General features: G+C 32.6%; 2 protein-coding genes across 3 annotated transcripts in view; both read right to left on the bottom strand.

Moving 5' to 3' along the window:
- Positions 1-3,267: 3,267 nt before the first annotated feature.
- Positions 3,268-4,602, bottom strand: LOC139497833 (uncharacterized). The gene has a single exon (XM_071286071.1). The coding sequence runs from the start codon at positions 4,600-4,602 to the stop codon at positions 3,268-3,270; it is 1,335 nt and encodes a 444-aa protein (XP_071142172.1).
- A 1,763-nt stretch (positions 4,603-6,365) lies between these two features.
- LOC139499158 (uncharacterized) overlaps positions 6,366-23,945 on the bottom strand; it is a 116,634-nt gene continuing 99,054 nt past the window's right edge. For both annotated transcript variants that reach the window (XM_071287839.1, XM_071287841.1), the window contains exons 17-18: positions 9,499-9,529; positions 6,366-7,075 (exon numbers count right to left, since the gene is read on the bottom strand). In XM_071287839.1, coding sequence (XP_071143940.1) covers positions 6,795-7,075; positions 9,499-9,529 — 312 coding nt within the window. In that variant the 3' untranslated portion in view covers positions 6,366-6,794. The remainder of the gene's footprint in view (positions 7,076-9,498; positions 9,530-23,945) is intronic.

Here is a 23,945-nt window from a genome sequence, read left to right on the forward strand (position 1 = left end):
ATAAAGGAAGTGTCAGGCATTCTTAACAGTTGGCAACATAGAAAATTAACCCTAATGGGAAAGATTACTGTTATCAAGACTTTGGCACTTCCAAAATTAATTCACCTGTTGACTGCACTACCCAACTTGCCAGAATCAAAATTAAACGAGATGAATACTTTATTCTTTCAATTCGTATGGAATTGAAAACCTGATCGAATTAGACGAAGTACTTTAATCGGAGATATTCCACAAGGAGGTTTAAATATGATTAATAAACATTATTTTAATATATACCTTAAGATTGGCTGGATAAAGAGGTTTTCATCCAATTTATATGGTAGTTGGTAATCATTATTATTAAAAAACCTTGAACAGTATGGTGGAGAAAGGGTATTGCATTTTCAAAAGGAGAAACTCAGAGAAATCTCTGATAGTCTTAGCAATCCTTTTTGGAAGGATGTATTGTTTAGCTTTCATGTAGCAAGGCCTGCTACCAATATTTCTGTTCAAGATATTTTGTCATTAGATATTTTAAATCTCGCACCTCTAGTATATTTTCCGTATTTTATTCAGTGGCATAGAAGGGGAGTGCAGTCTTTGTTTGACCTTATTAACTTAGAGACTAAGGACTTTTGTAATTTTGATCAGATAGGACCAAGACTTCAAACAAATAATTTTTTAAAGTATTATTGTCTCATTGCAAACATTCCAAAGTATATGAGAGAATATATTAAAGAAAAGATTGCTCATGTAAATTTTGAAACTTTTAACTGTATTGATAATTTTTTGGAAAGATTATTGTGTAACAAAAAGGCAAAGTTTGTATACAAAGATCTTGTTGACAGAAATGTGCAACTGGCAACAGAAAAGTTCTTACAATGGGAGGAATTACTAGGTATTGAAATTGCAGATTGGTCAGAATATTATGTTATTTTAAGAAAATCATGTAAAGACACTTATTTAAGAACTTTTCAATATAAATTTTTACATAGAATAATTGCAACTAACACTTTCTTATATAAAGTTAAACTTAAAGATTCAAAGCTTTGTACTTTTTGTAAGGTTTCTGATGAAACCATGGAGCATTTATTCTATGAATGTCCAATAACACATTTTATATGGCAAACTTTTTCACAAAAATTGAAAAGATATTTTGTGAACTTTACATTATCTAAGAAGCACATTTTTCTTGGTCTTCAAAATGAGAGTTTACTGTTGAATTTGATTATTATTATTGCAAAGAACTATATATACAAATGTAAATTGTATGAAAAGAAACCAAGTATTATAGGGTTATTAGCAAAAATAAGAAAATATCAGGAAAATGAACATTATATAGCAAAGAAAAAAAATGGTACCACACCTTATGTTCAAAAATTCTGGGCCCCATTATATTACATTTTTACTGATTAGTCACCACTACTTTTGATTCAAATCATATAAAATAAAAAATGAAACTTACAGTTCATAAAGAGCAGATCTTTAGAAAGATAACATTTTTCTTTGCAATACACAAGTTGATTTATGTTATGTTAATGCAAGTGCGAGAGTGTGTGTATGTGTGTGTGATTGTTTCTTTTCCACTTTTTATTATAATGTTGATATTTAAATAATTTATATTCACATTAGAAGAAAAAAATGTAGTCAATTTTTTGTTGTATATATATTATATATATAAACGCCTAAAAAAGTGTACACAACAACTCCAAATACAAAAAAAGGTAACTATAAATGTAATTATTTATAAATATTTCGGATAACAGATATCCTTCGTCAGTCAGATTCTGATGTGAAATGAATCATCTTTGAGTCTCGTTAGATTAAACTTTTACTAAATCTTGAATTATATACAATAAAAAAAGTCAAACCGAACATCAGTAAAGACGCTTGCACCATTCTAAAAAAAATGTTAACATGACATAGGTTATATGGTTTATTACAACAGAGAGCACATATATATGCTTTAAATACAAATAATAATGTGCGATTTGAACTAGCACAATTCTAAAACTGTATCGGGAACGACAATTATGATGGTATAACATGTATACGCATGATAACGTCTGTAAAATTACCCAATAGACAGCACTGAACGATCTAAATATTTGAAATTGAGAGTAAAGTAGTTACATCAGACAGAGTCTGAATATTTAAACATCGTGAACAAACGGCCGTAAAAATGTAATAATATTTTTTTACTAAGTATAACTAGAAGAACGTGGCTAGGTACTTATACATCCCTCAAAAAATTAAGCAATTTAAATTGGTATCTTCAACAAATGTATTTAACAAATGAAAAAGGTTAAGAAAAAGAAACAGAGACTGTAATAATAAGTAATATAACCTGAATGTGAAGCACTACACGGAGTCGAACTACATCTTTTCATTTATCCCATTTGGTGCCAAAGTTGTTAATTTTCGTATCCAAAATCTTTCCCGAGCGAGTCTATCCTCCTTAGACCAAGCAGAGTTGTGGTCAATGATTTTAATGGTCAGTCGATTGAGATCTGCCTTAGTGTGGCCAGGGGATCTCAAATGTCGACTGAGAGGGAGGTCTGGCTTGCATTGGTAGTCGCTACGATGGCCGTTCATTCGTTTGTGAAACGGCTGTTCTGACTCGCCAACATACTGTTTACCACATTTACACTGTAAGAGATACACAACATTTGAAGTCTTGCAGTTAACATTGCAAAATATGGTGTATTCTGTGCCAGTGGAGTGACTGTTAAAAGTCTGGGTATCCAGTATTTGTTTGCAAGTCAGACATCGTTTGTTTCCGCAACCCTTGCAAGATCCCATAGATGATAAGCCTGCTTGAGAGGATAAATCAGCTCTCACCAGCAAGTCTTTAAGGCTTTTGGGCCTACGGAATGCCAGTACAGGTGGTTCGGGAAAGATCTTGGATAGTTTTGAATGTTTTTCGATCTCTTTCCAATTTTCGCGGATAAGGTGAGATAAGTTGTCAAATTTTGGATGGTAATTCAACACAAAAGGCACCCTCTTGTTGACCTTTTTTTCTTTATATTGTAAAAGCTCATCTCGGCTGATGTTGTTAGCACGAGAACAACCTTTATCAATGTCTTTTCTTTTGTAGCCCCGATGTTTAAGGTGACCGCGAAGTTCTTGTAGACGTTTTTTTGCAATATCGTTGGTGGAGCAAATCCTTTTTATTCGTATGGCCTGGCTGTAGGGAATGCTCTTGGTGCAGTGTTTGGGATGACAACTCAAAGGAGATAGATATTGATGTTTGTCTGTGGGTTTGCAATACAGATCTGATAATATGTTTCATTCCCTCAATTGCGTTGTAGTGTCAAGAAATGTGATCTTAGAGTCAGAGATTTCATATGTGAATTTTATTGAGGGATGGGCATTGTTGGCATGATGAATGAACAGATTTAGTTCTTGTTCAGTATTGTCCCACTTCATGTCAATATCGTCGATAAATCGAAACCAAGAGAGGGGTTGATGAAGAGATGCATTGAGAATTCTTTGTTCTAATTTCCCCATAAAAATATTGGCATAAGACGGGGCCATCTTTGTTCCCATTGCTGTTCCATTAACTTGGAGGAAGTGTTCGCCATTAAATACGAAGTTATTGCATTTCAATACCAAAGTTAGAAGCTGGATGAGACATTCAGTTGGTGGATGTAAGGTGTTACGAGAGTTCCAGACTTCCCTACAGGCTTCAATACCATCGTCATGGGGGATGTTAGTATAGAGGGAGGTAACATCAAGCGAAACAAGGATCGTTTCAGGTGGGAGAGGGTTCAGAGATTCCATTTTCTTAAGATAGTGTGTTGTGTCTTGTATATAGGATGGTAAATTTTCTACATGTGGTCTCAGATGAAAGTCAATAAATTCTGATATTTTCTCTGTAGGGTGGTCATTGGCGGAAACAATTGGTCTACCGGGATTATTAACTTTATGAATTTTAGGCAGAAGATAGAAACGCCCGGGCTTTGATTTTTCAGGTTTTAGGTATTTAAATGTGTCTTCATCAATATGCCCCTGTTCACACATGTTTTTCAGGTTTGTTGTGATCTCTTTGTTGAACTGAGGGGTGGGGTCAGTGTCTAATTTCTTATAAAATCTCTCATCAGAGAGTTGACGTTCTGCCTCTTGAATGTAGTCACATTTGTCCATGACGACAACAGCGCTACCTTTATCAGCTGGTTTAATTATAATGTCGTCTTTGTTCTTAAGTTTCCGCACAGCTTCATTTTCTTCAGACGATAGATTGCTGAATGTTTGGGAAGTGGCAGTGGACAGATGTGTTACGTCGGATTTAATTTTGTCAATTATATGTTCCAAAGTTGCACATTTACTGGGTTTCGGAATCCATGAACTTTTTTTCCTGAATCTGGGAATATCGACATCTGCTTGGTCGTCATCTGAGTCGAGATCACTTGTGTCACTTTGAGTGGTACCATTTGTGGTGTTCTTATAAAAATATTCCTTGATTCTGAGGGATCTTGCTAGCTTGTCTAGGTCATCTTCCAAAAGTATAGAATCTATTTTGCCCGGCGTGGGACAAAAATTAAGACCTTTTGACAGTACCTTAGTCTCGGTCTCCGACAAAGCAACTGTAGACAAGTTGACTACAGTGTTTGTGGAGTTCATGCAACTTTGTTTTTTTCTCTTGAATCGGCGATTCCGGGTTTTTTTACCGGTTATGATGTTACGATTGAGAGTTAAGGTGGTCTGCTCTCTTGCAACAGTGTCCAAAAGTACGCCGTCTCGTGTAAATTTATTAATTTGTTTTTTGTGTAATTTCCGGGATTCAATGCGTAAGATGTCATGGAGGCGCTCGTTGATGTTGAGCAATTCAGGACCGGAAAGTTCTTGACATGATTTGTTGTAAATGTTGTTATAACTACGTTGTAAATTTAAATGTTTATGAGACGCTTCAGTGTGTAATAGATCCATCAATTTCACGGAACTACTGTGGAGAATATTATTCCATCTATCCATAAATCTGATAGATTTTGCACCGGTGGTAAGGGGTGAAGCTTTCAAAATAAGCCCCATCGGAACAATACCCTGAGACAAATAAGTTTTTAAATTTGATACATGATGTTCGGTTTTAACTATTTTTAGACTCAAAGCTCTAAGCTTTTTAAAAAATGACATAGTTTGCCTGATGTTAAGGCTGTAAGAAAAATCGGATCGCGTAATAAATCACTCGATACAGACTAAGAATAAAAATATATATATATATATATATCAAACCTCTTATCACCATAGTCAGGTGGTGATGTAAAGGGATTGTAAAAGCCTGACTACTGAAAAACAAATTAAAAAAAACAACAAAAAAAACCAATAAGCAAATACCGCATAGTCAACTATAAAAGGCCCCAATATGAAAATGTAAAACAATTCAAACGAGAAAACTAACGGCCTTATTTGTATAAAAAAATGAACGAAAAACAAATATGTAACATGTAAACAAACGACAACCACTGAATTACAGACTCCTGACTTGGGACAGGCACATACATACATACTTTGGGGGAAGGGGTTAACATTTTAGAGGGATCCCCCCTAACCTGGAACAGTGGTATAACAGTACAACATAAAAACAAACTATAAAAATCAGTTGAAAAAGGCCTAATTCATCAGATGGACAAAAATACAAGTGGACGTAGAAGCATTCTTGATGCAGTAGCACTTATTATTAATTAGTGAACAGGGTTCTCTTTTAATGTTGTACATTTGTTGTCCATACAATAGGGAACACTTAGACATAAACAGTTGTAAATTACACTTTTTTACAGTGTACATATGCCTCAAAAATTGCATTGTACCATGAACAAATACTGTACACATAAAAAACGTCGAGTTGATTTAATTTTTTTGAAATGAAAAATACCAAATTTTGTAAAGTATTTATTAACTCATGATTTACCTATATTGCCCCTTCTTTTAGAATTGCTAAATGAGCATAACAAAAAACAATAGTAGGTACTTTATCTATATTATTCTACTCACAATTTGTTCAATGTCCTTTTGATAAGACTGGATCATATATTTAAAATCAAGGACAAAATGAGATTCTTTTTAATCAGTGTCAAAATGTCAATTATGCACAAGCATGCACCATTATTCATAAAAAACAAAATAACTAATGTCTATCCCAACAATGTCAAAATGTTAAATATAGGCTTACGATTTTTTTTATATAATATTGCATATTCTTACAAAAAACAAAATAAAGACAAATAGTGGATCAAATTATATTAGGCATTTTTTTCTTAATACTGATTTCATCAGCTGGAATAAATGTTTACTTCATCGTAAGTGGCTTGATATGTTTGTTGACAGAATTTTGGTTTGAATTATAAAGCGACAAAGTGCTAAAAGTATTAAAAGTTCATATCAACTGATAGGGCGGAGCTTATGTTTTAATTTAAATAAAGACAGACTATTTAAATATATATGTGATAAGGATGATATGACCGTTATAATTATGATTGATTTATAATCACCTATCAGTGACAACAAACGGATATACAAATGACCTGAGTGTATGTGACGAATAACTGGACACTTCATTGATAAGTTTACCCTGACACACCTGTATATAGATGGACTAGTCTTCAATAAGCGAACCGGTTAAATCAAGCCCAGTCAAGTGAAATAATTCAAGTAATAGGAGTGACATACAGGTTGATAAACGCAGTGATGGACTTTCGAATCATGATATGGTATGCAAGTTGTTGTGTATGGTATAAAATAATAGTACAGTTTCTAGGTTCATAACAGCTATTTCTTAAATTAATAAAAGGATCAAATGCACACAAGGCATCTCTATGCTATTTTTTATGAAGACAAATACACATATTACCTGTATTAGTTAGTGGTGGCACTGTGCTTTGTGAATAAGACTTCAATTTTTGAGCTAGACCTTTGTATCTTCTATTTTGCATTAAAACATCAATACAAACAGATTTATTAGGCTCTCCCCTTTTGATTACTATATCTAGCATGGTGTTTTCCTGGTCAGTATTTTGTTCAATGGTACGTCTGTCGTCCACTGATATCACTAACCTTGTCATCATTTGATCTAAGATATCACTGAAGTCTAATTTGGTATCTACAATCGTATAACATAACACTTTAAAAATGAGTATTATATACAATAGACAAAATTAAATAAGAAAATGTGGTCACAGGTGTTAATGATACAGATATTCATCGACTAAATGCCACGCAGGTCATTGCAATGCCTTATTTGCCGGTAATTAACAAAATGGGATGCTTTAAAACTCACTTATTTCAGAAGATATGAAACAATTCAAAAAAGGAAGAATACAAAGTCTTGGTTCCTACTTGATTGAACAAAATCGATAGAAAACCAAATGAAGTATGACATCAATAGAATTATCATTGTTTTGGTCACATTCATTAATTATTTGTTTACAAGACTTTGAGCAAGAGGGAGCACTCCATAATAAGATTTACTTCCGGAGGAATATATTGATTGAGTGTATTTGATAAATCCTTTCGAAGTTTTGGGCTCTCAAGGCATTTAACTTTCGTTGCTTATTTAATATTTCAATTTCATTCATTTGAGTGTACCTGATTAATTGTGTGCGTACATTTTAATGTATGACTTCATTATCTTTGATGAGTTATTGTGCATCTTTCCGGACTTAAGAAAGACAGATAAAGAATGTAACAATTGTTTAAAGAGGGTTGTGTGAGCTCAACCCAACTCTGAAAAGGGACATGGTATTAACAAACAGCAAAAATAAAAACGGTAAAATTCAATCGGAAATGGCTTAACACCAATTGTCAGTAAGAACAAAAAAATGTGAATATTCAATGTAATTGTATAAGTTTAGTTGTGTTATAATATTTGCATTAATGAATAATCAAATAAATGTTTCAAGTTCCCTTTCTCAATAAGTGTACTATATTATTGTCTTTGACATAACTTGAAATTAGCATGCTTACATGATTGGTATAACAAAGAAGACTGCTATTGCGACAACAATCCAGCAGAGACTTGGATGAAAGCAACATTTCACATTTTGGAGTCCACAAAAAATACTTCTGATTTAAATATTCCCCGTATTCAAATTTCATATCATATAAACTTTTGATGAAGTTGGCACATGATATTTATATATTTACTGAGGCAAGCGATCAAGGATGAATATCTTATCTATGGGGTTGATATAAAATAAAGAAGATGCGGTATGATCGCCGCATAGTCAGCTATTAAAAGCCCCGAAATGACAATGTAAAAAAATTCAAACGAGAATATTTACTTTTAATATAAAAAGAATGAATGACACATTCAATATAAACTGATATCAACAGTAAAAACTTGTCTTATTATATAACTTATTTACCCATCTCTAATTTCTAGTATTGTCTATAATCTACTTCTTCTTTTGTACTAAATAAAATATCTGCTTTGGCAATTACTTAACTTTTAAACTCTGGTTGAAATATTTGAAAACAGATTTTTTTAAATTAATAACATCAAAAAAATAACAATGACAAAGTTACATCAGTGTGTAGAAAGATTATTTTGTAGATTTATTAGAAAGGAAAAACTATATTACAAGATCGTAAAAGAGGGACGAAAGATACAAGAGGGACGGTTAAACTCATAAATAGAAATAAACTAACAACGCCATGGCTAAAAATGAAAAAGACAAACAAACAATAGTACACATGACACAACATAGAAAACTAAAGAATCTAAAGCAACATGAACCCCATCAAAAACTAGGGTTGATCTCAGTTGCTCTGAAAGGGTAAGCAGATCCTGCTCAACATGTGGCACCCGTCGTGTGTTGCTTATTTGATAACAAATCCGATAAATAGTCTCATTCGGTAGGTCACATTCATGAAAGGGAAGGGGATTGTAGTTACAAAGTAAGGAACATATCCGATATCATTTGTGAAACGGTTATTCCATAAATAACTGTCAACCAACTCGTGATGGATTCCGTAAACTTAACGAAGGGATGATTTCAACTTCACCATTTTGAATTCTTGGTTTAATAGCTTGCTTTTGAGCAGCAACCCTCTATCAATACATACCTAATAAGAAATGCAAGCACAGGAATATCATATCAATTGGGAGATTTGTACCCCGTAAGCAGGTGCTGCAGGAATGTTGCTACTTAGAAATGGAAAGTACACAATTGGAAAGCTGAAATCATCTCTTTTGTCGTAAAGTTTTGTTTTCAACCGACCCTCATTGTCAATTTCTAGATGTAAGTCAAGATATGAGTTATTTGTAATGTAATATTATGTTCTTCTTTGATATGTATGTATCTACTGTATTCGATAGATTCTTAAATGTTTTGTTATAGAGAACTGTACTAATTTAACTTTAGATATAAATGCTAATAAATGAATGACGTTATGTATCATACATTGTCATGTTATTTTCTAAATGTGGTTGAAACTGAGTTTAGTATTAAATCTATTAGGTAGTTTGTGCCTCGGTGACACTAAATGTTACACAAATACATATCAGCTTAAATGTAACCTTACCTGCTGCACTAGTGTCAAACTGTTTTTGTTTCTGTAGAATAAAAGAAGGATACATTCTAGAGTTTGAGATAGGAGTGCACATGCTAAAATGTATTGCCTGCTTTACTGGCTATTAATGTTTTGTTGATATTCCTACAAGTACCACATTAACTTTACATGATTCAAGAAAAAGATCAAGGTCAAGGTCATATAGATTAAGCCTAAAATACATATACATCAAATGTAATCCTTCCTTACACTAAATATAATTGACCTATTGCTTATAGTATAAAAGAAACATACCAACCATTCCAACTTTATATTGACCAATAATCTATGAAAATGAGGCCAAGGTCCAAAAAAAACCTGTCAGAAAGATATGTTCACCTTAAAATCATTCCATATACATTTGTACTTAAAATAGTTGACATATTACTTATAGTATCTAATAAGCAAGCATACCAATGAGACTTTACATTGCTCAATAGACCATACAAATGCAGTGAAGATTATACTTGTCAGACAGATATATATATATATAAATAACAATAATTAAATACGCCAAATGCAGTTGACCTATTGCTTGTAATGTAAGAAAAACAGACCAAAACACAAAACTTAACATTGAATAATGAACCTTGAAAATGAGGTCAATGTAAAATAAAACATGCAGCCTGACATTGTACAACACTTTCATACATCAAATATAGATGCTAATTGCTTGTGATTTAAGACAAATAGATCAAAGCACAAAAACTTGATTATTAAATGAGGTCAAGGTAAAATGCCTTATGTCAGACTGACATACTCATTGTAAAATATTTCCAAACACCAAATATAAGTGACCTGTATTGCATACATAATTATAAAAACAATATAAAATACAAAAAACTTAACTTAAAACTGTGCACAAAACGAAGTAGGGTCAGATGACAACTACCAGTTGAACATGTACAATTTTACTCCTTATATTCACCACATAGTAGAACTATTGCTCATAGTATCTAAGATATATGTAATTGACCACAAAAACTTAACCTTGTTCACTGACTCATGACACGAGGTTCAGGTCAAGTGAAAACTGTCTGACAGCCATTAGAACCTAGCCATTAGAACCTACGAACGAACAGATGCACATCACTGTTTAAATTTTTTATCACTATCATTGAAACTCCAGGCATTGAAAAAATACTAAAAGTTATCATGAGTTAATTAATCCCTTTGTATTATGTAAATTTAATTGACAGGAATGACAGTGCCTTGTTATTTATTTGGAGCCCGAACCATTCATCTGGACATTTTAAACAAAATTGACAGAGACCACCAGTAACATAAGTGTTAAATTGAAAATTTCGGAACAAAATTAGGGTGGTAGTTAATTTGCTGCACATTGTTTTTCAAGATAATACACACAAATAAATCAAAGTGCTTGTCCTCAAATAGATGAGGTAATCAAAGAGCAGAATGCTCTGAGGGATACGATTGCCATAGTTTTCATTGACACATGTAGAGCAGTTCTGCCAAATTTTCATTAAACAAATGCATGAGATTTGGCCAAAATTCAAAAGATCAAAGAGGAAAGAAATAGATCCAAGAATACTGTTGCAAAAAAAGCATGAACATGCGCGAGTCTCAAGCATTTTTGGCCGGTAATCCTGGTACAGCTGGATAGTATTATTCTCTAAACTAATTCAACTGCACATGCAAAATGTAACAATCTGAATAGTCACTCAACTTGACTGTCCCTTTGGTATCTTTCGTCCCTCTTTTAAAGAATAGCCAATCCCCGTTACAAGTGTATGAGCCATGTACTTATTGTGTTTTATCGAATTATAGTTATCCTGTACCATTGTAAACTCGTACCATTAAAAAAAAACTTGTACCAATGCAAACTCGTACCATTGCTAACTCGTACCAACTTATTTAAATGCATTCAAATGGTGTTAAATGATGAATATACCTGATATACGTTACTTTCACCGGGTTGACCCAATACCTCTTAAGTCTGTAAAATGTATATAATTTGAAAGTACAATGACCAATTTGTAGCTTATGTTCCTTGTATATTGGATAGAAAATACTGTGGCAGATGTAGATAATTAAGGTATATACAGTTTCACCCGAAGAAAATTTTTCATGAATAATTAAATCTTAGCAGTTAGTCAAAATGATTGCCAAAATTATTTTTACTGTCTATAAATAAATGTAACAATGAAATTTAACTGATTCCTGATAAGGGGGTCCGCATTTTCCCCGCAAAAAAAGCACATGGCTTTCAACAATTGTAAACATAGCATTCAATTTGTGATCATGGATTACAGCTTTAATTAACTTTAATTGGATATATACATATTAAACATGTTCAATTTTAATAAGGTACAGTTAAAGCAATGTTTTAACTTTCCTCTAGATTAAGTTCTACAGTGGCGGATCCAGAACTATTCCTAAGGGGGAGCCCGCAGACTGACCTAAGAGGGGGCCCGCTCCAGTCATGCTTCAATGATTCCCTTTATTATCAACCAAATTTTTTCCACAAAAAAAGGGGGGGCTGGATCCGCCTATGTTCTAGATTGAAAGATCAGTTAAAACATTAATGCTTTAAAACATTCTTTATTTTTGTCTAAGTTTTCATTTAACTCCTGTGTAAAATTCAAGTAATTCAACTTTATTTCTATTAAGTTTACAAACAGAAACCCATAAAACATCATATTTTTTATATATTTTTCTGAATGTTACAGACCTTCTAAAATTCAAACTGACCACACGCACGATACACGCACGCACGATACACGCACGGTGAATGCACGATACACGCACGGTACACGCACGATACACGATACACGCACGATGAGCGATGAGCGTTACACGGAGGATTAACGCCAAATGAATGATGAATGATGAACGCACGATACACGCACGATACACGATGAATGATAAACACACGATACACGCACGATACACGCACGCACGATACACGCACGTTGAATGATTCATTAACGAATGAACAACGAACGCTTTTTACACGATTCTCAAAGCTTAGTATTTAAAATTGATATTCATTGTAATTAAAGGCAATAATATGCTAGTTGCCAGCTCAGATTCAAATAACTAAAGTTAAGACGGGTATTTTATGGTATTTTATAGGCACCGGAAATATTTCTGAACTTAGACAGAAGCTCCTAACAATCAAAATATAGTGTCTTAATTAAAGTTCAGCCTGAGACTTCAAGTTTACGGCAAACGAAGGCGAGACATTGTGTTCCGCGAAACCCTAAACTAATTTTATTTCATACAGTTAAAAATCTAAATTTTATTTTTATGCATATAATGTCCGACGCATTATATATATCTATAGACAGTGACTGATTCTAGAAATTATTTCAACTACATGTTAGATATAATTGATTGCAATAAATGAATGATCTATGTAGTTTTGTTTTCATGTTATATAATTTTCACTTTGACGGTTTATATGTATATATCTAAAAAAAAAATAGTAAGCTGTTTTCGTATTCACTTCAAGCATAGCAGAAATTATTTGATTCTTTTATGATTCAGATTCAGATTCAATATTTTATGTTAACATGCACTACAATGTTTTGTAGTTCTGTACATAAATACTTAGGATATATTAGGTTAATTTCACCAATAAATGAGCAGTTTAACATTATTTAGAACGTGTCGGATTGTCCTTGATATTGCCGAAAATCAGTGATTCGACTGACACGAGCGAACTGACAAAACAACTGATTAAACAATCATAATCTCTTTTTTTATGTAAGTTACAATGTTTCTTATATTATACATTGTTATCAGAATCGTATATGTTAATTTAGAGCAAAAGATATTATTTTGTCAGAAAATTTGATTGAATTTCGTACAAATTAATTAGAACTAGCTAAGAAAATGACATTTACTAAATAATTAGAAAATTTAAACATTTGTTATACCAAATACTTCATTATATACTTCTGAAAGGTCTTTTCGTCCTGAATTTGCATGAAACTTTTGCCACTGGACGTTTAAACAACCACTGAATAGTCAATAAATCATTTTTTTTCTCTCAGTAAAAATGAATTAAACAATATAACTGACACAATTGGTGTCTGTTGTTTTTTTGTACAGTAAACATACTGAATTTGTTTTTATTCCTTTTATACAATTTCAAGTATGTAAGAAAATTCATACATATTTCCAAACATCCTGACACTTCAAATTTCCAGGAGGTGAGATTCTCGGGGTTTTACATAAAACTCTTTGGGATAATGCAATTTGTAATTCCAATTTGAAACCGAACAGTAATCGATATCCTATGGGTTTTTTTTAAATGCAGGTCTAATTTAATAAGGAGATTTGAAAAACCGATCTTAATATTAGTTGAAATTTTTCAGTGCAATCATTTTGTGTCCGTCGTTGTCTTTCATACATATCAATTGGTGTATCCACTGTTAGCTGTTCGTAATCTGTTGTTTATGGCAGTCAGGCCTCCCGATCGGTGTCCAAATTTAAGCCCCCACTTAGGTAAATTAAATTAAATGATCATTTATAAGGGGGGGGGGGGGGGCATTTTTCTCTATGCAAACATTATTTTCCTTCCTGAAATAAAAAAACAGCTTACTAATTTTTCTATATTTTTTCATTTAATCATAAACCGATGCATATTAAAACTTTGCAAATGTGGTTCTTATGTTAAGATGAACATAATTAGATGATATGTAAAAAATCGCGGAATTTCCCTTTAAAAAAACATTTTCCTGTCCCTAAGTACCTATGACTTTTGATACTTTTCCTGAAATTCTCAAGTCATTAAATCTTTTACAAATTTCTTCCTACAACACTTTACATCCTTTCAAATACGCTCTGAATGCCCGCGATTTCGCGGGTGTGTTCTAGTCGATTTTAAAATTAGAGTATCAATTCACTGCGTGCAGCCAATTTGAGAATCTTTGATCATCTTTACGTTTTTTAGCCACGATATGTCTATGAACAACAAAAGCCCAAAACAGTAACCTTATGTAGTCGTAATTACGAGTGGATATCTTGTCAATCGTACGGTTGTATTATCAAACTTACTAATTTGATACGGAAAATGTTTGTTTTTTTTGTAAGTAACCAAGCATGTCGTTTTTTTCTGTTTTTTATGGGAATTGGTTAAAAAGTCATAGTTCAAAGTCATGAAATGATAATATTAGTCCAGTCGAAATGTGAAACAATTGCTCAGAAGGTGGTAAAAGCATCAAACTTTGCAGAGTGTTAGTTGGGGTCATAACTAACATTTATAGCTATGGACCCAATTCAGAAAATCAAAATGGCGGCTCTGGGCGGCCATTTTGAAATCATGTCCAAAAAGTCAATAAAAATTATTTAAAAAATATGAAAAATCTGTTACTTAACTAATTTTGATAAACTTTCGTGTTTCTTATGACAAAGAATATAAACTGAGGACTATTGAAGTATTTAGTGGCCATCTTGAATGGTGGCCATTTTGGAAACGTAAATTTGCAATATATTATTATTCGCTGTCCTAAATTGTTTTTTGAATTTAATTTAATACTAAGTTTTATATGCATTTACAACTAGTTTTGCTCATCATTTATTAATGACTGTTGCTTTTCATATAAGATATATTCACCAAGTGCTCAAATAAGGTATGCTTATGTTAACAAATAACTGTATTTAAATAAATACGTAAATTCTTTTAATTGCAGTTTAGTATGTAGGGCGTAGGTAATTTTTTACCATTAAAAAAATCCGTATATAAAATATGAGCACTGTATGTTGAACAGGAAAAAATACGTAGGTATCAAAATCACTAGAGTTGAACAAATCTAATAAATGAATAAAGAATTCCGCATCGGGAAGAGAGGACACGTGATGATTTACAATGCCAAGCAAATACAAAAAGAGCAGACATAGACATTTGAGCTTGTAATCAGTCATTTTTTGTAAGCATACAACTGTTCAACGATGATGAAGGCCATACAATGGGAGAATCACAAGGCAAAAGGTACTAATCCTGTCAAAGCAAATCTTAATATATATAGTCAGAAAAAACAAAATGAGTCAAGGATTAAAAAACCCAGTAGAATAACCAGCCACAGTTGTGATGAATCAACAAGAACAATGATTGCAGATATTTCTTTACTTCTTTGTGATGAGGTATCTGACAATCATCATGAAGCATCAACAATTGTGATTGACAATAGAGTATGTGACTGTCACTTGAACTACTAACCATTGTTCTTTGAGCCAGATACAGCGCTGAAGATTAATATTTCAGGAGCCGATCTCATGCTAAATGTGTGTTAAAACTGCACAACAAGTCAATAAGACAGAATTCGAGACACAGAAAGAAAGACAAAAATCTGTTATCCATTGCAATAGGGGTTGCCAAAATAATAGAAAACAGTGATGGCTCACAGTCTGTAACAGATATTGTTTTAATATTTGAAATTGATGATATGGAAAAATGGTACAGTAAACGTCCTTAGTAAATACTAGTTGTCATGGATGGAATGATTAATACAACATTTATGAAAAAATTAATACTAGCTACCATAGATGATATGCAAGCACACATGAAAGATTGCGTCTTTCTCTGGATTCTCAATGAATATGTCGGGTAAAATCTGAAACAGGCTATGTCTTTTACAAAATGTTTAAGTCGTGATGGGGAATGCCTCTTCATACTCAAAGTAACTAGAATAGTTTGAAGGGTTAGGCTTGCTACTATAGAAAGGTTTACAGGGACATTCATTGTAGGCTTTCACAATGATTCCGTTCCTCAATCTTTGAGACATCTTACTCTCTATTGGAGGACTGATCAGTTGCAGTTGCATCCCTTCGATGACGAGTTGCACAATTGAACTATTATAGCTGAGAAGTGGTGAGTGTTGTCTTTCACTCATCGATATCACTAGATTGTGTCTCGATGGTTGGCCATCCTTTGTTAGTTACATTCCTATTTTGTTAGATGCGTTGCATCAGTCCTTCCTTCCATGATAACTACAAGTTGTTCCAGGCGTTTATTGTACAATTTAGCGTGATCTGCAAGCTTGGAGATTGGTACAATACCTCTGCCAGACCGTGTGTCGTCAATCTATTTTATATTTTTGAAAAGCACAACTCCAAGGATAAAAGATTCTTGGCTTTCTTTCTATGTCTTTTATTCTGCCTATCTGCTATGTCAAGTTTTATCAATCATTAAGCAGGATACTGGTGATTTGAAATCTCCAGCTCTTACTTTGGCTAAGGAATTATGTCTTGTAGTACAGTTGTACAGTCATGTCCCATTTTTGTCAATTTTTAAATTTCGAAGTATCATGGAAATCTTCAGATACATCACCACAGAAAAAATACATTGCAGTCATTGTTTGTGTTGATTCAGTATCACTTAACAGTGTCTAGTTACTTCTTGTTTTCTTTCAACTGGCAATTTATCTCCAACATCAGAAGAATGTTTTCCCTTTTACTGATGAAATATTTTGAGGTCTGAAAATTTGTTTGACAGGATTTGTGCCGTCTTGAGTGCTTCTGCAGTTCCATAACCCTCATTCAACTGTTTCAAATTGAGCGGAAGAAAAACAAATTCAAGACCCAACATTGTTGTATGCCTGCATCAAAAAGAGTGATTGCCAGCTCAAATGTCTATGTCTGTTCTGTTTGGATCTGCTTGTCATTGCATGCAAACCCTCACATGTCCTCTCTTGCCGTTTCACACATTCCTTCTACACTAAACGCTCATTATTTTCTTCTGATATCTAGCTCCAGTGTTTTGGAAATCTATAATTTTGATATTTTCCAACAACAACGTTCAGTCATAAATTATATTAAATTCGTAATTTCTGTTTTACAAATATACTTAGGCAAACGTGTAGGTAACAGTTAGAAATTCTTATACTGATATCTTTATTGTGTAAACATGTGCATGCCTTATCTGACCATTTTATAAATATCTAATGCATATTAGTAGAAAAAAGTGTGATTGCAATCGGTGAATAAATAAGATTAGCTAATAATGTAATATTGGAAATTCATGTTTTCAAAATGGCCATCATTCAAAATGGCTACCAAAAGATCAATACATATGAAGTCCTCAGATGACAGTCCTTGTCATCTGGGATGAATATACCATATGACTTTATAATAACTTCTTGCAGCAAGCGCTTAACTGATAAGTCAAAGTGAACACGGTTACTAAGGAAATGCAAATGTGTAAAGGCAGTATTACGTATGTAAATGTGGAGGACAATGTGATAGAACATGATAGACAGAGTGATGAGGTTTGACAAATCATGTACATTTCATTTTTTGTTAAATATAATTGAGAACATTTGAGCAGTTGGTCTTCCTATAACATTAATTACTTGTATGATATGAAATTCATTATGTCTGCAATCAAGGTTTTTGAAAGTTGTTTCAAATGAACAATATCAACAAAACGAATTTTCATGTAATCAGCCAACTATTATAAATGACAGGTATACAAATAATTTTTTTGCTTTATTTATACTTGTAAAATAAAATTCTCCTGTTATTCTATGTTGAACAAGCGGTGGCAGGAATATTGCTTTTAGAGTTATATATGTTATAGTTCATTTTATGATCTTCTTTGTGGTCGCGTTTTAACTATGTCGATTACTTTTGAACATTAGAGACATGTACATTGTCTGAAAATATAAAGTAATTTGTACCCTCTACGAAACAAAAGAAAAACTCGGGGAGGGGGTTTATAGGCTCGCTTTTCGTCCTGTTTATATAGCTCAAACAAATACATTTGTATATCTTCGACATTGTTTTTTTTTTTAATTTTCATCGAATAATGACTACTTTTTTTGGCTTAAAAAACAAAGATTTTTCAAGATGGCCGCCATTCAATATGGGTAATATTTTCAAAAACTTTGTTCAACAAGACAATTGGAATCAGCACTGTTATTATATTACCCAGGTTTCATGTCAATATCTTCTATAATATTTTTTTTAGAATTTTGTTTATTAATCTTTAGAGATCAAACGGCCGCCATTTTAAAATGGCCGCTTCTTCCGCAAATTTTGACTTTCAGAGTGGGTCCATAGCTTAAAATGTTGTCCATGACATATACTTCCTCTATTCCAAATTTCATGCTTTTACCACATTCTGAGCAATTTTGTCAAAAATCTGCACAAATCGACTGGACTATATAGGTGTTCCGTGAAAATTGTTTTCGAAAATCTAATTTGTTCATAATTCTTTTATGTAATAAACTTTTTTTAATAAATTCGGACCTCCCTTCTCTGATCACCTGCATGGCTAAAGGTATTACTCCCAAAGGTATTGTGAGGTGACACGTCCAGGTATTCAAGCGATTTCCTGTCGGGTGTATAATATACATCTCTGTCTTGCGTGTCCGATAGTGATATACTAGTCAATATTACTTAAACTGATACGCTTGTTTATAAATAACATTTCTGGAAAAAAGAATATTATTTATAAAAATCTAAATAATAAAAAAAAAAAAAGATTTGATAAAATAAAAATCTGTTTACACATTTTTTTCCAAGGGTAAATTTGGTAAAATGTAAGTACTCGTCTCGTTGTCAAAAGTGAAAGACAGTTTGAAGCATACAAGAAATATTGATTTAACAAAAATATATGCACTTGTCGACCATTCGTTTATACGTCTGGGGCCTGGTTTTCGAAAGTATCATAAGATATGTGATAAGATATGTCATAGGATGTAAATCAAAGCTGTCTTAAGAGATTCATAGCTATGATGTTCTTATGACTGTCATAAGTGAACATTATTTTCTATTAGTTTTAAAAATGTTTAAAAAGTATTAAATATAAGAATGAAGATGAAAAGTATGAAACTTTAACCACAGAGTGAATATTTGTAGACGCCGCCGCCGCCGCTGCCGCCGACGGAATGTAGGATAGCTTAGTCTCGCTTTTTTTACTAAAGTCGAAGAGTCGACAAAAAACATACACATCAGATTTCCTTCTGACATACGGGCGCACTACGCTTTTTTAATACGCCCGTCAACATTTTTACAGGATGTATTATAGTAAACAAATGTACGGCGTACGTCCGTCCGCCGGGCGTCCACATGTCGCACTGTAACTTGAGAACCCCTAATCCATTTCATGAAACTTAACATAGTTGTTTCATATGATGGTTTTCGGAATTTACGGTTTTTATTGAAACCATTTGTATATGCACGCATCTTTGTCGGAATTAAAATAAAAACAAAACACTTATAAATATATATATATTCATTTTGTCTTCGTATATCTTACATAAACATTTTAACATGCTGACCACACTCTTACTTATAAGTTAGCGCACTTCAAAGTCGTGCTCATATGGCAAACAATTGTGTTGGGAAATAAATAAAACAACAGCAAAATTATTTGTCCTTTTTGTCATTTTAAATAAGAACAACACAATTAATTATAAATATTTGAAGCATAAATATTTTCGATACAACTGTTTTAAATTACTTAAAATAAAAAGATCGTGATTGTTCAATCAATTGCTATGTTATTTGGCACGTGTCAATCGGTTCATTGATTTTCGGCATATCAAAGAAAAACCGGCACGTGTTTAAATAATGTTGAATATTTCGTTTATTTACGAATATTTTTCTGTAAAATTTGAAATTTAAGCATTAAATATCATTCTCTACCATGAGATATCAAAATAATACATATAACAGCACTCCTTCTAGTCCTTAGTAGCATAGTCAAGGCCTTGGTGCACTAAGGAGTTCTTACGCAGTGTTTAGACGTACTGAAAAAATCCATCCGTCATTTTTTAAAAATCATAGAAGGTTAACAACTACATGTACATGTAGTCTGTTTCCCGGCCGTTATTGAAATTCTTGACAATACCTTAATATTGGTATATTCCAAAGGCATACTGAATGTTTTACGGAGGGGACCAACCTAGTTAACAACATACTATTGTGAATTATTTTTTCGGATAATAATCTTTTAGACATACATTAAAAACGGTGTCATTGATAGGCAATCATGAACACAATGAAAAATGAATACGTGAAAGTGTTCCATGTTTATTCCATTCAAATAAAGATTTGTTATGATATTACCATATTTTAAACTATTTTATAAAAAAGAGCCAAAAAAAAACCAAGATTATATCCTAACTTGTAAATTCAAATTCAAGTTTTAAAAGTTCCTCAATTTAAAATCCTTCTTAAGGAATATGATAATACATGATATATTTGCCTGATCTTATATTTGTTTAATTAATAATTAAATAATGCCTTCATATAATGTTTATTTTTATTCAATTTTCCACAAAACATATTTAGCTTAGTTTAAATGAAATTCAGGACAGATATTTCAAATCTTTTGAAGAGGATATACATATTCGTGTTAATTCGCCTCAGTTTGACATTTAACATTTTAATCCGCAATCCACATTTACCCGACAATTTTGTATATTGTATTTTCTCAATGGAATATCATTACGTGCATGTAACCGTCAGAAACTAAGACAAAATATTTATTATGGTATTTATCAACATTTAAATATTTGAAAATATCTTAGTAGCATATGAATTGGCCAAATTAGCGAAGAATTATAATCCAGCATAGTCCAACAAAGGATTTGTATAGTTTCTTTAAAATAAAATATTGTTGGTGTTTTGGCGACTAGAGGTATAGGGGGAGGGTTGAGATCTCACAAACATTTTTGCGCCTGTCCTAAGTCAGTAGCCTCTGGCCTTTGTTAGTCTTGTCTTATTTTAATTTTAGTTTCTTGTGTACAATTTGGAAATTAGTATTGCGTTCGTTATCACTGAACTGGTATAAATTATATTTGTTTAGGGGCCAGCTGAAGGACACCTCCGGGTGCGGGAATTTCTCGCTACATTGAAGACCTGTTGGTGACCTTCTGCTGTTGTTTTTTCTTTGGTCGGGTTGTTGTCTCTTTGACACATTCCCCATTTCCATTCACAATTTTATAATATTTGTCTTAAAACTACATATAACATGTATAATGGGCATTTTAGAATGACATGAAGTTCATCTTCAATAGTAGAGCTACAACACATGTCATCTCGTGGACTTCTTTTCTTTCTAGTTTCATTTTTTTAGTGGAGCTACCCCATATCTAAATTTTGCAAAAGCACTTTTGTTTTTAATTGACAGAATATTTTTAACAAACAGCAGTTGGCCAACAGTATATATTTTAAGTCCATTTCGAATAGAAATTACAATTTTAACTCTTCTGTCGTAGAAATGTCAATATCATGTTAGTTGTACGTACAACATGTATCATTATATCAAAATGTGTAGTCCCAGTCAAGATTCACTGAATAACCAGAAATATTTACAGATGATAAAATGTTTACACAAAAAGTCATGAATCTCTATTAACGTTATGTACGATGATGTTTATTTTAAAAGTGTTCACAAGAAAGTAAGTATGACTGTAAGTTTTATTTTAAGTCGGAACAAATATATATACTTTTACCGTGAGAAAAAATATATGCTTTGGTGAGCTCTATAACCGACTATCATATAAAAATCGCAATGTATGAACGTTACACAATTAGAGATGAACGTTTGACAAATTCACGTTATCTGGTATATATCACAATTATACACGATTGACGAACGCACGATACACGGTTAAGAATGAATGATTGATGAACGCACGATACACGGTTAAGAATGAATGATTGATGAGCGCACGATACACGCACGATACACGATTAGGAATACACGATGCACGCACGTTACACGGAAAATACACGGAGCGATGAATGATGAACGCACGATTGGTACACGCACGATACACGCACGATGCACGCACGCAACACGCACGATACACGATGAACGCACGGAATAATGGTCAGTTTGAATTTTAGAAGGTCTGTATGACTTCCCAGTAGTACAAGTTAACTTTTTTGGTTCCAATGCCGTGGTACGAGTTAACTTGCTTCCGTATCTTATCACCGTAATTCTAGGAGGAACCCTAAACTGGACCCCTATTGTGTTCACTTATCGCTACACTGACCTTCGGTGCGAAGCTATATATAGAACGGCGGACCAGTTTAGGAGGAACCCCATTTCTTACTCTTTAATTATTGAAGTTCCTTTGGGTCAGAGGGCATGACTCCTTTCCTTACACACTCCTCTGTTTACATTGAGATCGTTCTTAATATAATACGACGTTTACCGGCATTAACGAGTTAATTCTTCTTGACGAATACTTCGAAAAGGGAGACAACTCGAAACGATAACATGGAAGATTCCATTTCTGCTGAAGGGGTGTTATAGGTAATTTTTACGATGAAACATTTATCTTAATTTAAATTATGCATGTGATTTAAAATTATGCAACAATAATAGCCCTCCATATGCAGACAGACATAGAAAGAATCCCATGAGTTTCAAATTAATCAATGGAGCGGGGAATCACTCAATCTGATACCCCTTGAAATCAGGAAAACTACACGCATGTGGGGTCTCACTAATTAGCGACAAAAAGCGTCAAGAAGCGACAAGAAGAAAAATAATAAGTGACAAAAAGCAACAAGAAGCTATTTAGCGACAAGAATACATTTTGTTATCACATACATTAAAATATTTTTTAGGATTATATTGAAAGATGAAGAAATAAAAAAAATTTGATGAAGAGATTGTGTACTTTTTATTATCATATTGATAGATGTAGAAATTAAACATGTGTAAGAGCAAAGGAAATGTAAACGCTATAAAATGAAAATAAAAACAAAGATTTGTCACCTTCCTTTTGAAGGATTTAATAAAACAAAAACATGAAATATTATTTCCTTCCTAACTGTACAATTAATTTTTCCTGATAGGACCAACATTAGCTGTGGCTTCACTCTAAGGTAATACACAATTAAGAGCAACAAATGAGATTAACTAGGTGCGTGTCCTTTGTTTTATTGCAACAATAACATCCATAAACACCTTCATCAATTACACGCACCAGAATATACAATTATTGTACCGAATAGTGAACACCTGTTGAAAACTCAAGATTGTCATCAGTTTCCTTTAATCTTCAATCTCTATGCATAAACATGATAAATATCGTTAAATGAGACAATACACTAAATAAAATGATGAAAAATATTCACATTTTAATTATGTTTTCCTCTTGTTTGATTTCAGTTCTTAATTTGTATTTCACAATTTGTGTATGTATTTTCTGGACAATTATGCACAAATAATGCATTTTGCAAGTTAATTATATATTGTACAAAAATGGTTTTAAAAACAAATAAAAAGACAAAATATACTTCCTGTGATACCTTATAAAATATCATGTAAATAAATGTAGCAATTGAATTAGATTTACAAGTTTCATTTTTCCCCCTATCAAAATTAACTTTCCTGTCGTTGAAATTGTTTTCTTTTGCATATTGTTTTAATATTTATTTCGAATAAGTAATATAAATAAAAAAAATGTTTTCTTGTCGCTAAATAG

Source organism: Mytilus edulis, chromosome 12, assembly GCF_963676685.1.
Source record: "Mytilus edulis chromosome 12, xbMytEdul2.2, whole genome shotgun sequence".
NCBI lineage: Eukaryota > Metazoa > Mollusca > Bivalvia > Mytilida > Mytilidae > Mytilus > Mytilus edulis.